The sequence below is a fragment of the Nothoprocta perdicaria genome, unplaced genomic scaffold (genome assembly GCF_003342845.1).
Source record: "Nothoprocta perdicaria isolate Ctin4 unplaced genomic scaffold, notPer1 scaffold_120, whole genome shotgun sequence".
Classification (NCBI taxonomy): Eukaryota; Metazoa; Chordata; class Aves; order Tinamiformes; family Tinamidae; genus Nothoprocta; species Nothoprocta perdicaria.
Genome location: NW_020454317.1, coordinates 552,567 through 568,737, shown reverse-complemented (window position 1 = coordinate 568,737; position 16,171 = coordinate 552,567). Strand labels below are relative to the sequence as shown.

The following is a 16,171-nucleotide window of genomic DNA, read 5'->3' as shown; positions in this document are numbered from 1 at the left end:
TAAGACATATCCAAAAGCAATGCATTTAAGAAAGCTCTTTTTAAAATGCATTTTATTAATGGCACACCCTAACTTCAGTAAAAAGGTTTACAAGGCATACTATTCAATTTCCTCAATTATAATTTTCTGAATATATTACTTTTAAATTATTATCCTTCCTTATTCAAAAAAATCATCCCCAATCCATCTTTTTCCTCTGCTTGATCATGCAGTGCCATATTTGTATTGCCAATGACATTACATGTTAACATCAATGACTTTTGAAATTCGAGCAGATGCCAAATGTGCACAGACACGCCACAGTTTTCTGTTAAAAATGCTCCTCTACATCCTTCAGTATGCTTGAAAAAATCAGCCACTTTGCTAATCAGCTTTGGTTTCTTAACTGCAGAGGTGTATTCCCAGTGCTAGCCTTGAGGTTTATTTTTTAAGAATAATACATATTTTTATATAATAAGCAGTAAACTGCAAGTAAAATCTCTGGTGAGATTCCCCCATTCGGAGAAGTTATGCTTGAATATCTTGTGAGATACTTTGATCTTGACAAGGAAATTAAAAGATAATTGTTTTGCCTGTTGAACTGTTGTGATAATTAAAGGATATATGATCATTAGAGTYTGCTTCCTGGGATTATAGCAACACTTAAACACTTACCTTCTCTGAATAATTGTATCACTTTCTGGTTCTTGAACTAGTTTTCATCGGCGCAATGGAAACGCTGTGCCCATCACCTGCATGCACTTGCTCTGCTTGTTCTCCCAAGTAGCATATAAAGCTAAGTGAACAAAAAAACAACCAATCMAAAAAAATGGGAGCAAGCTACAAATATGCAGGTATGTGTGTACATATATATGTCTAGAAGTGTATATTCATAGACACACCATATATAAAGATAACCTATGAAAGTCATGATGAAATGCGAAAGGGCCAAGAAATGGACTCCTGGTTTTATTTTTATTATAATTTATAGTGAAGTTGTAAACTATTGCTATGATTCCCCATGAGAACATAAGAACATTTTAATATATACCTTTTTTGAGGATATATTTCGTTGCAGCTGGAACTTTTCTGAGATTTTTGTATGACTTTGAAAAAATAAGGCATTGATGAGGTTTCAGGCTAGACTTGGAGCTGTGCAGTTTGGGTGATCTTTGCTTCTGCTATAGCTTTTAAGACGCATGTAAGACCCTAGTATAAAATAAGTGCATCTGGTATCAAAAAATACTTAGCTAGACATCTTTTCCAAAACTGTTGCCTCTAGGTATATCTCTGATCCTTAGATATTTGGTCAACACATAAAATTGTAACTGCAGTTATTTAAGGATGTTCTTCTGTACTAAACCAATATATAGAAATTCCTAGTTCCATTAATAGAATATTTTTAAACTAGGCACATTTTAGCATGTGACTAAAAGGGACTGGCCTTGACCCACTTGCCCAGGGGGAGGTGGCTGTATCTGAATGTCGTAGGTAKTCACAGGTATCACCTGTAGGACCCCTGTAGGTCCTGAGGTGGCAGCCAGGCCCAAGGGGAGGTCTCCAGTGTCCTAGGGCATCTCCAGCCGCGCTGGGTAAATATGCTCCAGCAACAGAGTTGAGCCCAGGAGCGATTCAAGTGAGATCCCGATAATTTGCCTTGGTTTCCAGGTACCTGCTGTCTCCAGGAGAAGCGCCGCCACGACGGGGGCRTTCCTGGATTTCCTCACACGTCACGCCAGGGGATTTTTCATTAGTTCGGCGGAGAAGGGTATGAAACCCAACAACTCCAAAGGGATTAAAGAACAATCTTTTTGCAGTACAAACAAATCAAATTAGGCTGGGTGTTTTAGTGACTTCTTAAAGGCAGGCATGGCACTTGCCAACTGTTTAACCAACCTCACAAAGAAACTGAATTTCTTCTGCCAGCTTTTTGAAATAATCTAGCTATTTTTTCCTATTAAAATTACCAACTGCTAGACACATAAACTTTGTAATAGAAAAGTAGGGGATTTTTTTTTGCAACCACTATCCATAAGGATAGTCAGACATCCGGTGAGGACTGACTGGCAGTGATGCCAGTAGGTTTTCATGGAGAGGTAATGTCAAYGGGACGGAGCCTTATCCTGTGCTAATGCTGATCTGCTGCTCTGTGTACACACTGAGGCAGTTCTGAAAATAAAAACCATCAAGGGAAAGCAGACATTTTATTTCAGAGCAGATTGCGGGGATCCCGGGCCTGCTGCGGGAGACTGACTGGCTTTTGCTGTTCCGGGAGCYGCAGCGGACGGCCCGGCCGCCCCGGACCCGCGGGATGAGAGGTGCCGCGGCCGGGCCGGCCCAGCGCCGCGCGGTTCCGCGCCCTGCGGAGCCGAGGTGGAGCCGAGGTGACCTCGGTGGAGCCGAGGTGACGCTGGAGCTAAGGTGACACTGGAAGAGGCCTCTAGGCCCAGCCCTGGGCCAGGAGCAAGTTGTCACGCTTGCCTMCCACACCATCCTTTAAAGCGTGCTAGGAAGGCAGGCGAATCCCTTGCACACACTTCCCCTTCTGTTAGACACTTAGGTTACTCCAACTGGTCTGAAAACCCTTGCACAGATGGAGACCTCCTCCAAGAGGCCCTTGAGGGCTGCGGCGGCCTGTGCCGGCCCCGGCGCCAGGGCGGAGCCCTCAGGGCGGCCAGCCTGGCTGGCAGCAGAAACTCGCAGTGAGCACCAGGGTCCACGCTGCCCAGAAGCTCCCGTCAGCCAAGCACCTGCGGGCTTCCCGGCGATTAAAATACAATATAGCCACCCTTCGCTGCACAGAAAGTGGATTTGGTATTTAATTAGACAACAAAGAGGAGAGAGTGTCTTTCACGCTCCTACTTCCTCCTCCCCACACCTTCCCCCTCAGCTTTCTCCTGGCATGAATTCTTAGCAACAAAACCAGTRTCATCATCTTCAAATAAGCAGGTATAACATGCTGCTCAAACAGCAGKAGGAAAACCTCACTGCAGCTCTGGGAGCATCCAGATTGCATCTTTGATGTAGACAGATCTTCAATAGGAAAGGGAAGAAAGTTGTCCTGAACATCAACTTGTGCTGGCATGAGGGTGCCCTGGCAGCCCTGAGGCTGTTTCCAGGCACAAGTTTCATCAGCAGCCTCAGAGCCCAGGGCTGCAACCAGCTGCATTGAGTCTCACCTGAGCTGGTGTTGATCTCTGTCCCTGGCCRAGATCATCAAAAATAAAGACTGAAAAGCAGGATAATGCCAGAGCATCACTGGGCTGTAGATATCCCTTTGCATCTGCTTTCAGTGCTGTTACATTTACAGAATATTTCATTAAATTAGCAATATACTGCAACTACTTCAGTGGATCTATTCCAGCCTAGCTGAGGTACGAATTGGACCCATGCACTTCCTTTCCTTGCAATCAGTTTTCTGAAAAAGTAGCAGCTCAGGAGCAAGCGCGCCAAAGGGGTTTCACCCACGGAGCAGCACATCTTGCTCCCTGAAGAATTCCCATCTTGCACATTCGAGTAGATGCTGAAACCGCTCTAATTAACATTTTTAATTTGCATTTTAATTGCCTGCCGGGGTGCGGAATGACATGGCTGGGTAAAGGCAGGTTTGCCTAAGTGGCAGTGGCTTGTGCAGTCCCAGCAAGATGGGAGCCTTCCTGGTCAGCAGTCCCTTTGCCGACAWCCCCATCACTGAGCGAAGGTCTCATCCCCTGCCCAGCAGCATAAGCTGAGAGGGTTTGCGTGGGGGCTGTTGGTTGTTTTTTCCTATGAATGGGATTCCCATAACTAACTTTTTTTAGCGCAACAAAGTCACTAGATTTTCACCTATAATCATTTTCTTGGGTCCCTGCAGTGTCACCTCCAGCTTCTCAAACTTATTTTTGAGTCAGTGCAGAAGGAAGATGTTTTCAAATTGCAGCCATACTGAGGTCAAATCCAGAGGAAATGCAGGTTCCTTATTGCTGCTTTGCACATTCAGCTGCTGCACTAGCTCTTCTGGCCATGCAGAGCCACCTCTGAAGCCTGGTTAGTGCCTTGCTTTCCAAGGCAGGGGCGCTGTGGTCCATGTCCCTYGGGTCTAGAGATATGACTCTGAGACGGCCATATTAAAATGTAGATTAATTTTTTAATTTGTTATGGTTATTTTCTTAAAAACAAGCAAACAAAACAAACAAACAAAAAAAAAAAAAATGGAGAGCAGCATAGCTGTGCCCCTTCCTATTCAGTATTTCCTCTCCAATCCAATGTCTGGGTTGGCTGCAAAGTGTTTCAGTAACACTTGGGGAGGGAAGGGTTTTCCAGATCAAGATCTAGGAACTAAATCATGTCAGGTAAGGAACCCATACCTTACAGCCACTTAAAGATGATTACTCATTTAATTATATCAGTTAGATGATTTTTAATTCATTTAATGTGTGCAATGTTGGATTTTTATCATTGCCATTTCCTACTCAAAATACTRTGCAATGGTGCCAACTTATCTGCCTTAACAGAAGACTATTACCTTAACGCTATTTCATTTGCCATCTGAACTTGTAATCTCCTAAAAAGCTATGAAATGAGTTTGGGAAGATCCGTTCTACTTAAACCCACCTTAATTAGCATTTAATTTTATTACTCAAATTTCTTACAATCAATCCTATCACTACTTTTTTCTGAGGATCAAAGTCATGCTAACCCTGACTTGCTTTGCCCTTTCTGTTTCCCTTTTTTAAGATATTGGCACAAAATCAGAGTTTTCTGGGCTACTGAGACTATTCTCATGTCTTAACGTGGCTGAAAAACCATTACTAGCAGTTTACAAAACCCTTCCGCCAACTTCTTGGATAATCTCGGATGCAAAGTTGCTGATTTAAAATATTTGGTAATTGCTATTTAATGTACTCTTTAAGGACTTATGGGCTGGAAAGTACTTGCTCATCAACACTGTATAATGTCCCACTACCACTGGGCCCTTTTGCCTGTGCACAACAAAAAATTTCATTGTAAAATCCATCTTTATAACAATACTGTTGATGAATCTCCCATTTCCATTTAATGTTCCCTTTTCTACATTACCATTTCAAGTTATCCATACCCCTATTTAATTTTATATCCTGTGTCAATATTCAAGAAAAAAAAATCCCTTTTTATCAGTTTCCTACAAATCTTTTTTTTAGATCTGTTTTTCTTCCAAAACTGGGCTGGTTTTACTTTTGCTTGGTTTTTAGTTTTGGGTTTTTTTCCAAAAGAAGTTTGGCTTTCTTTCTGGGTACTGGGACTGCTCTTTGGCAAATTTTCCTAAACAGTTTGCAAATGCCATTGGTGATTCCCTGTTTAAATGTATTTTTCTCCCAGCTGACTTGTTAAATTTCAGTTTTGTGAAATCATCCTTTTTAAAACACAAAGATTTTTTTCTGCATTATTACATCTCCTTCATTGCATTTTATTTTCAGGTAGTAAATTTGGCCACGATTGCTGCTACACAAGCTGCTTCAGTATTCTAGTTCACCTTATCCTAGATGAGATGTAATGTAGATGTTGTCCCTCTTCAGAATAGCTGATTTCTTTTGTTAGAAAATTGTCGCCCAGGAATTATAGAAACGCTGGCATGCTGATATTTATGATTTACACCCTTTGGACTGAACTACCTCATGCTGATGAGTGCAGGGCATTTTGCAGACATCATTGGTAAGTGCTGAGGCAGTCATCCTCTAATCTAAGTGTGCTATAAGGGTGCACACTAAAGCAAACAGCAAGCTAGCAYGAGCTTTAGCTTCTAGGTTCAATATTGCAGCTGACTGACTTCGCAGTTGACAGTGACACCATGTTATACTGTGAACCAGTTTTGTTTCCCTTCTTCCTGGTTGAGCTTTTCTAAAGAGATTATAAATAACTTCATCATCATTCCTGTCATGTGTGTCAGCTCATTAGGTTTCATTAATACTAGCTAGTTCAAATGCATGTTTCTAAACAAGCAATTTCTATTCCCTGCATTTATTACCTGGGCTTTTTAATCTTGATATCTAATCAATGTATGAATTTCTACAAAGCACAGTCTTTGTCTCTGCTAAATGCTGCCAACACAAAGACTAGGTGCCATGTGAGGGCTTAGGGTTCCTGCCTTTCATACCTCCYGCTGTTGCCTGGATCCCCTCCTTACTACTCCAGCCGCAGAGGAAGAGCTCTTACAAACTGTACAGCTTTTCTGCTGTCCTAAAACCCCCGATTCTTTAACTTATGCCTCTTGCCTAGGCAACATTTTCACTTTCAGGTCCTTGCGTCTTCTCATTTCCTTCTTTTCTCTCCAAGAAGGTAACTTGGATGTTTTTCTCTGGCCACTCCTTTTGAGCAAAGTTTTAACAAAGCTGCATGGGTGTCTTGTGGCTTCGTGATCTTATATCTCAGTCGTCCTTTGAGTTTTGACTGGCATTTCACCACCTTGTCACTAGTTGGTCCCTTGGACAAGTTTTTCCTCCTCCACAGGAACGGGAGTCAATCATCTCCTCTAATTCCATCTTTTTCTTTCTGGTATATCTAGTGAGAGGACACTTCCTTCATTTCCCTGTCTAAGTACCCTTTTTTTTTTTATGCTTGTATCATGGCAATAATAAAAACTGGCCACCATATGTACTTATGAAGGGTAATCACCAACTGGAGGGCTTCAAAGCAAAATCCGCCCCCCCAAAAAAATCTTTTTGCTTGCTATAGCTCCTTCATTTGGTGCAAATAGATACAAAAGCAAATGCTCTGAACATACACATCTCTTTTACAGAAATAAAACCCCACTAAGGGATACTTATGTGTGCAATGCTGGGGAGTTGTTCTGCATGGAAGACCTCATCCCCTGAGAAACTGGCGTGCCCATTGGAAAACAGTAATGGAAATCAAATGTAAGGGGACTGTAAATTCAGGCATAATGAGCAGAGTCTTTCATCCCGACGTGATCAGAGTGCTTGCAGAAAGGATGCTGCACTTTGCTCGTGCTCGCTGAATGCAGCGAGCCCAGAGCTTCTCCCGCGTATGCCAGCTCAGACGGGGAGAGCCACTCCGCGGAAGGGGATACGGCTGCCCTGGAAAACATCCCCCAGAACTGCTTAAGCCTTGGTTGTAGCCATATTAGGATACCCTTGGCCGAATTCTGGAGTTAAATTCCAGCTTTGCTGAAGTCAGTGCTTTTACTTCCATTGGCTTAAACATTGGAAGTAAATGGGATTTTTTTTTTTTGTATCCAATATACCTGTCTTCAGAGCAGATTCTGCTGCTGTTGCTGCTTTCCACTGTTTCTTCTTCTTTTTGCTTTCTCATAACAACTATTTACTTTACTAAAGTAAATCCAATCCCTGCAGTGAAGTTGCTCTGAGGGCAACCGAAAGGGACTTTAGGGAATTCAGTCAGACAATCAGGAATTCGGGCGTGCAGGTCATTTGCTCTTCCATTCTCCCTGGTGATGGCAGCAATATAGGAAAAAACAGAAGGATACAGTCCATCAACACGTGGCTCCATGACTGGTGTCACTGCCACAACTTTGGGTCTTTTGGCAACAGGAAGCCTTCCATGGCAGCAGGCTTAGTGGCATCCAATGGGATCCATCGTTCTCAAAGAGGAGAAGGGCCCTGGCTCACGGGCTAGCATGGCTCATGGAGAAGGCTTTAAACTAGATTTGAGGGGGCTGGCACTGAGGAAGCAGGTGATAAGGTAGGTGACGGCCTGCCATGCCACTCACAACAGCCTAACTCCAGAATCTGTGAAGGGTGTCCAAGGCCTGGGGAGGCTAAACAGCAAAATAAGGGAACTTCTGAGGGCCTGCACAGCCAAGCTGCAGCTGCCCCAGCTACAATGAGAAGGACGTTGGGAGCCCAACCCAAACACCTTTATGTAAACGCACGCAGCATGGGGAATAAACAAAGGGAACTGGAGATGCGTGTGTGGTTGCAGGGCCGTGAGCTCATTGTAGTTATTGAGACATGGGAGGACAGCTCTCATGACTGGAATGTGGCCATGGAGGATTTTAGGCTTTTCTGGAAGAGCAGGCCTGGAAGGCAAGGCGGTGGAGTTGCTCTTTATGTGACAGAACAACTGGAATGTGTGGAGCTCAGCATAGGGGAGGATGGAGCGCAGGTCGAGAGCCTGTGAGTGAGGATTAAAAGGCAGGCCAACAGGGGTGACACTGTCATGGGAGTTTACTACAGGCCTCCTGACTAGGATGAGGAAGTGGATGAGGCTTCCACAGGCAAGAAACCTGTAAGAAGCCTCCCAATCATAGGCCCTGGTCCTTATGGGAGACTTCAACCATCCTGATGTCTGCTGGAATAACCAGGAGTGTGGCCAGCAGGTCAAGGGAGGGGATCCTGCCCCTCTACTGAGCTCTGGTGAGGTTGCACCTGCAGTATTGGGGGCAGTTCTGGGCTCCCCGGGACAAGAGGGACATGGAGCTTCTAGAGAATGTCCAGCAGAGAGCGACAAAGATGATTAAGGGACTGGAGCATCTCTCGTATGAGGAGAGAKTGAGTGAGTTGGGCCTGTTCAGCCTGGAGAAGAGAAGGCTGAGAGGAGATATGATCAATGTGTATAAGTACCTGAGGGTAGAATGTAGGGAGGATGGGTTCAAGCTCTTCTTGGTGGTGGCCAGTGACAGGATAAGTGGTAGTGAGTACAAATTGAAACACAGGCAGTTCCATCTGCATGTGAGGAAGAACTTCTTCCCTGTGAGGGTGCCAGAGCCCTGGCACAGGCTGCCCAGAGAGGTTGTGGAGTCTCCTTCTTTGGAAGGAAGAAAAAAAGATCTTCAACACCCTTCTGGATGCCACCCTGTGCCACATGCTCTAGGTGACCCTGCCTCAGCAGTGGAGTTGGACTGGATGATCTCTAGAGATCCCTTCCAACCTCAATCATTCTGTGATTCTGTGAGGTTGTCATTGTTACTATCCTAGAAGGAAAGCAGCAGACACAAACATTTTCCTGTGGGTCCTTAAAGCACGTTATATTTACATTTGGCAGCACCAAGATAATTTCTCAACTAGTTGGAAGATTTCAATGGGATGTGCCAAATGGGAGGAGATTAAGAAAACGTTTCTGCACGCAGTACAACATTTGGTGCTCTGGGGTGGGAAAGCCAAACTAACCCCCACCCCAGGAAAGGCAGGGTGAACTTGGCTCCCTGCCTGTCTCAAAAACAGAGATCTCCTTGATTTATCTACTGTGTAACAAGCTGCACTAGTGCTCAGTGCAAGACACCGCGGCAGATCTAGAGATGAGTGATGGAGTAGCTTCATCATAGCTTGTTGGGTGGATTGTCCATGTTTTTATGATTTATGACTTCCTCACTGAAGCTTTTCGAAGAAACAAGAATTTCCAGAATGAGGACGGGGTTGAGTTGTAGCTGGAGAGCAGCAGTTCTGACAAGTCTCATGACCATGTGATAATAAATGTGATCCAACAAACTGCACAGGTAACCCTTTGGTSTCATTAAAATACATGTGCATCCTTGCAGGAAGCCCAAACGCTGGGAAAATAGCCCAGTGCTTTGACAGCCGGGGTAGCAAACRTTAGGCCTCACAGGGACAGGCTACGACCTGCCAATGGGCCCCGTGGCTCCCACCGCCACTCGTGTGGGTCGCCGTGCAGAAGTACAGCGTGGCTGAGAGACAACGGCAAAAGAAAACCCATCGGCAGCCAACACACGTCCTGGCTGCACAGCTCTTGTTTCACTCTGCACCGTCAGGTAACAGATGCAGTCAGAACGGCTGCACTAGGCGGGAGCCTTATAAAACAGTAAAAACAATATAAATGCGCTTTTAATTGCCCACTCCATTTAAATTGCTTTATCCTGTGCAAATTCATTATTTCTGGGAAATTTGGCCCAAGCTGTTGCAGTAGTTGGTAAAGTTTGCCGACGTCTATGAAATTTTAGCTTGCAGCAGCAGCCACCCGGGGAGGTCTCTGCTCAGCCAGGCTAGAGCATCCCCGTTGAGCCGGGCAAACCTGCCGGGGCGCCGGGTCCTTCCGCGTCCTCCACGGGAGAGGCGACCGGCGGCACCGCGACGGGGCCTCTGCCCGCGCCCTCCCGCTCAGCAACCCGGCGGGCAGCAGAGAGGAGGGTCGAGAAGGGGCCGCCCAGGCCGGGCCCAGGTCAGGGCCGGCACAAAGGGGTTGACGCGGGGGCCCAAGCGCACRCGGGGGCTGCAAAGAGAAGGTCCCGTTTGCTGCTTTCGTGTTTTAAGACTTTATTTGTCTAACATGCTTGACCAGAAATTACAACAACAATCAAGTTATGCCAAAATGATTAAATAACCTCTTAAGCTTCCATACCTCAAGTACTTTAAATGCTATTTTGAAGTAACAGCTGCTTTCATATCTTTTTTTTTTTTTAATTCCACATAAAAATACACAGTATTTTGAAGATACCTTAGGAAAAATTATTTTTAAGAGAATAGTTTATGGTTGACATAGAAATTTCATTGAGGCTATTAAAAGGCCCTCTTCCCCTCACTTTAGCATTTTAGTACCTTAAGTGCCATGAGTGAATGTAAACATTTCAGACTTCTTTAATATATAGCCAATTTCCTGCCACATTTGTTCCAAAATGCCTTGAATTGTGACTTGCCAGGACACTTTTACCCCAGCGAYGGCCTGTTGTTTGTCTTCCCAATGACGGTCACAATTTCGGCTTTTTCCTAGGAATTTCAGCTCTTGCTGATTTAGGAACCATTCCTGCCGCTTCCCTAAGAGCAGCCTGTGCAGAGCAGCCCTGTGAGACACCTAAAGCCAGGAGCAGCGYGAGGCCTCTCGCTTTGCTTCTCACCTTGGGAAAAAGCCACCGATTTGCTTGGCTCCCAGGATCCTGACGGGCTTAGCGGAAGGACAGGTCCGTGCCTTGTCACGGGCTCTGGTTCCGGTGGGTCCGGAGCGGGAATTTGTCACGGGACTGAATCTCCCAGCTCCCAGCAGCGTCTGGAAGAGGAGCTTTCCCACATGGGAGACAGTGTTTCGGCCTCCACCTCACGTGGATCTGAGGCGCCTAGGCCTGGTTTTGAGAAACAAGCGTTTTAAACTGCAAGTGCCTCTAACTGCTGCGTGAAGCTCCCGTTCACACCCGCACACGTGAAGAGGCTGAAAGCGGGACAGGCAGCTGTGCAGGCTGCGCGTGCAAGCCGGGCGCCCGCCGGCCAGCGACTCGCGCGGACAGCGCGGCGATCCCCCGCACGGGTGGGACAYGGGCTAACGCACTCGCAGCCAGCCCCAAACGGGGGTGTCTGTGCTCAGGATACAGCCCTCAAATCCCCTCTGTTAAGGCAAAAAGGGCTGCTTTCGATTTCTTTGAACTGGGAGCAGTCTGACAGCGCAAGGCAGAGGCCCAGGGCCTAGAGGGCCTTTGAAGCTGTGTGGGGCCCAGCTTGTAGGCACCCACGTGTCCTCGGCACCCACTGCGCTTGGCCACCACACGGCTCTGTGAGGAGAGCGGGGCCCAAGCGCTGCCGCCGAGTCCGTGGAGCTTCCGCTGGGACGAAATCGCCTCCAGGACATCCCAGCACCTCCAACTGGGGCCAGATTCAAATCAGGAATCGCATCATTGGCTGCATTGCCCAGGAGCTGGTTTTAACAAAAAGTCCCACTGGATTTTACTTAAAATACTGAAAATAATTGGGTTAATTGTTTTTTCTTCTTTTTACATACAATCACATTGCCTTACCATATGAAAACACAATTATACTTTTTTCTTCCTATTTTTTTTTTAAGGGAAATGTCATCGTTTTTCACAGGCGAGGCCAGGTTACAAATTCCTGAGTTTATACTGCACTTAACACAGTCTCCCTTCTTGAACGTTGAGCTGTTTACAGCATGCCAGCAACGTGCACCATTTCCCTCACCATCTGCAATGACAGATGTAGTAAAACTTCATTCAAAASTTCAGAACAGCGAATTAGGGCCTCTCTCGCACTGGTTTTGAAAAGATGTGAAGACATCGGCCTGGAGGACGTGGAAGGGCAGCTCTCCTCTGGTGACAGGTCGTTCATGCACCATCCTTTACATTTGCCACATTAATTAAGGGGAAACATCTTCACCACCACTTTTCTTTGACCAAGAGCTCACTGGGAAACATCGGAAATGAGGACATCCTAGTCTAAACCCTTATGTTTAAACTTTCTTAAAGAACCATTCATTTCAAAGAGATGGTTCTAATAAGTCCAGTATAACGTGTGTATATACAAAAGTCCCTACTTGATATATATATATGCGCATATATATATATATGGAATGCATTCACTTTTTCTGTGTTCACAAATATTTTAACGGTGAAATGCTAAAGTCTTAATCTGCTTCTGGCAGGTAACGGCACCAAAATGTCTTTGTTCCTCATCTGTTTTTGTCACTCAAATTTATCTCTGAAGAACTAACAGGGAAAAAAAGAAGAAAGTTTTGCTTTTTTTGTTGTTGTTGAACAGTTCCCAACCGGGATTCTCCGCCAGCAATACAAAGTTGCTTATGTGTGGAGCACGACACGGAACCTATCCAACAATCATGTGTTCCTTGGCGTGGGCAGGTCAATGACTATGGGCGGGTTGAGAGGCTGGTAGTTCACAGTGCACACGGACGCGTTCACGTAGGTCGTGGTCCCGTCGGCCATGACGCCGTAGCCTGCAATGAAGAAGAGCTCTGGTTACTCTCGCGAGTCACTTCTATCCCACAGCGAGCCTGAGCAGCGCTCGGGAGGGTGGGGAAACTTCTGCCCATGCACAAAGGGGTGTTTCCCAGGGCTAACAACATCCTTGCCCAACGTGGAACTGTCTGCAGCCCTTTGCATTCTGTAAGAAAAATGAAATTGACTCTCAGGTGCTTGTGGCCTGGCAGCCTGCTCCCAAATCTCCTTAGAAATAGTGTTCTTCTTCTTTGCAAAGCTTTCTTAATTTTCTCATTTTTGGAGGGGATGGGAAAATAGAACTTAGACAGTTTCAGCATGGTCAGAACCTTATTTCTGATCATTTATGTTTGTAGTCATTAAGCCACCAAACTTTGGGCAACCATCATTTTTCCCCACCGATTTCTGTCCTATGTTGTACTTTTTTTGAAGTGACCCATGAAGGGAAASACCTGTGTGACATAGCCAGGTAGTCATTCCCAGGTAGGGAAGAACTTTCCTACTACATTCTCTGAAGAACACAGTGAATTCACACGCCGAGACACCATAATATTTTCACAAGACAAAACATTGTCTAAATGTCTCAACTGTGGGGAAGAAGTCTGGTCTCTTGCCAGACCAGAYGTCTAAGTCAAAGAATTCCAGAGCAAAATTTGCAGGAACTCAAACTCTGTCAACTCAACTGCTTGGAGAAATACAGCCAAGCGCTGCTTCAGAATGTGAAGAAAAATCCTTTCAGCTGCCCTGGCATTATGGAGAAGTGAACATAGTCCCTTCCTTGCCAGAGAAGTTTACATGAAAGACTAGGAAAAAAACCCTCAGCTTCATTACACTAAAACTAGAGGCTTGATATTGGGAACTTGCATGGAAACAAATGCATGCCTGYTCATTATGACAAAACACATTCACAATCATAAATATATGACATTGGGGAAAAGCTTTGGATAGAAAGCTTTGGAAAAAAGGTTTGATCCCACTATTAATGAAGTTAATGGTGATATGTTTTAATTGCTATAAACATACACTAAGTAATACAGCTATTCCTATCTCAGGTATCCAGGATCCTAGAGGTTTTCAGAGGGCAATTTCATGTCTTACAGAAGCCTTGTTAGTTGCAGGTTTTACACACCAAGAAAGAGTAGCCACATTCCTTTCTTCTTCCCTCCTGAAAATATTCTGAATAATGCAAGGCCTCCTGGACTCCCCRTGGGAAAAACATACACAATAATTAGGTTCTGGGGAGGGAGGAAAACTCCGTGGGGCTCCTGTCACAGACATTTCTTCGAGTTGCTTGCTGCTTGCCACGGAACAACTGTTGTGTGCAAAGCGCCACGGCGGCTGCCGTCGCTGCTGGGACTTCTGCTCGCTCAGCTACGTGTTTGTAGAGAAAAAAATCACCCTGCTAATGCGCTGCCTTAGCTGGGAGGTTCACGGAGCGGCAGCGCTGCTCTTCCCCGCTGCCGGGGGGAGTTTCCTTTGCCAAGACCCCCGGCAGGGCCCGGCTGAAACGGGCAGTGCAGGAGCGCAGCAGGAGCCCCTCCGTGGGGCACCAGCAGCGAGCCCAGGAGCCTGGGGCACCGCGGGGGCCGAGGCGGCAGCGCAGAGAGGACACCGGGAGGAAGCAGCCCTTCCTGCTGTGCGTGTCGCCAGCGGTGCCGCGGATGCCRCGCGGCCAGGGAGGAACTCACTCCCGCTGCTGGGAGCCGCTTCCTTCGCATGGGCATCTGCGGTGGGAATCCTCCTCGGCGGGGATGGAGCAGCCTGCAGCAAACCAGGCTGGGCACCCCTCCTTTGCTCTCTCTAAACCATGATAATTTACAAGAAGAGCACCCTGCTTCTCTGTTCTCCTACCTTCGGCGCCAATGGTCGATTTCAACCGTTGATGGCTTTGTAGAGGCTCCATTCTCCTTTCTTGGGAGCCGAAGCTGGGCTTGATCTAAGCCGACRGAGTTTGGTTTACCTGCCCGAAGCTCCATGGACTGGTAACTGTTTGCTTTGATCCCCCGAAACTCACCTGGTCCACGATTTCCAAGAGGACAATGAATGTGAACTGGGTTCACTGGCTCTTGTGTATGGATCCTTCAAGATTGCTGCCATGGCAAGGGGATAGGAAAAAAATGCTGTCTACGCCCTGATTGTTTCATCTGTACTTCTAACAGTACTTTGGACATTACTTACCTTAATGGGTCACAACAGATAAAACATATGAGGAGATAGATTTAATCCCTGTCCCATAAAATAATGATCTGAAGGTCCTCCTCCACCCGTTTTACACTGGTACACCTCTAACCAGTGCCACTTCTGACCTAGCTGGGTAAAAGTGCCAAGCAGCAAGTCTGAGTGAGATTTGGGGGGGAAGGCTGATGGTTCTGGTCAAAACCACAAGTATCTGAGTGCCAGCTACTGCAGTATTTCCTTTTGTGCACTTCAGCTCTGGTGAGAACCACAGATATCCTAAATCAAAGGTTGGAGCAGTCCCAGCGGCAGCCAACTGGCAGCTGTGGAGCACCTTTCCCTGCCAACATCAAAGCTGAAGCCTGTGAAGTGCCTCCCCACCCAAAACACTTTTACCTGTTTTACAGCTGCTGAGACTGGGACATGGAGCACGCACTTACCTGAGTTTTTTCAAGTCACAGAGAGATTTAGCAGAGGAAAACAGAATCCACCAGTCCTACGATTTAATCACTTTCTATAACTACTGGGCTTGTGTCCTTATTTTAAAATTCATAGCAGTTCTTACTGTGAAGGAACCACCATCCTATTTTATAGACATGGAAACTGAAAAAGAAGCTGAGGTGCAAATAGTGAAATGTGGGTATCAGCAAATTTCCTCTGTATGTCTATATGAAGCCAAATAACTGATCTGAATTTCTGAAGTGCTTCAGTTCAGGTGTTCAAGTTTGAAAATGCTGGTTTGAGCAGGCAGTTTCCATGTTCACAGTTTTAAGTACAAATATAGAGAAACATTTTCTAACCTTCGTGGATATGTCCAAAAACATGAAGCCTTGGCTGTATTCGTCTCTGGACCGTGTTCAGCAGCTCAACACATCCTACCCGTTGCATTTTCTTAGGAACCCAGTCTAGAAAACCTTTGGAAAAGAAAGGAAAGCTTTAAAAGAAGTCAGATTATCTGCAGGATGTTACTGCTGCAGCATTCAGAAACGTTTCTGAGGTTTAATGTCTCCCAGCTTTTCATAAGCACTCACAGACGAACTGATGGAAGGAAAAAAACAGTGATTTTCTTGGTCAATAGAAGGAGAAAGAAAGAAAAATATTTGAAGAAAGAGTTAAGACCTGATCAAAAAAAAAAAAAAAAAAAAATCATCATTCTTGCCAGGTGTTTTTGTAAGGGAAAGAAATCACTGCAATTAAAGCATCTTTGCACTTCAGTTGGCAGCAGAACTCGAGACTACATCCTTCCTTCTTCCTTTAAGAGGCTGAAGAGTATGGAGCAGTATGTCCAAAGTGCCTGTCTAAAGTCAGGCATCTAAATTGACATTTAGCTCTTTAAATCTAATCCTAGATTCTAGTTCTGAAAATGAAGCACTTTGTCTTTAACTTTTGGATTTGCTG

At 45.6% G+C, this 16,171-nt stretch overlaps 1 protein-coding gene across 1 annotated transcript in view; it reads right to left on the bottom strand.

Moving 5' to 3' along the window:
• Window positions 1–12,206: 12,206 nt before the first annotated feature.
• Window positions 12,207–16,171, bottom strand: part of MPPED1 (metallophosphoesterase domain containing 1) — a 60,221-nt gene continuing 56,256 nt past the window's right edge. Inside the window, exons 7-8 of the mRNA XM_026054290.1 lie at window positions 15,574–15,687; window positions 12,207–12,597 (exon numbers count right to left, since the gene is read on the bottom strand). Coding sequence (XP_025910075.1) covers window positions 12,479–12,597; window positions 15,574–15,687 — 233 coding nt within the window. The 3' untranslated portion in view covers window positions 12,207–12,478. The remainder of the gene's footprint in view (window positions 12,598–15,573; window positions 15,688–16,171) is intronic.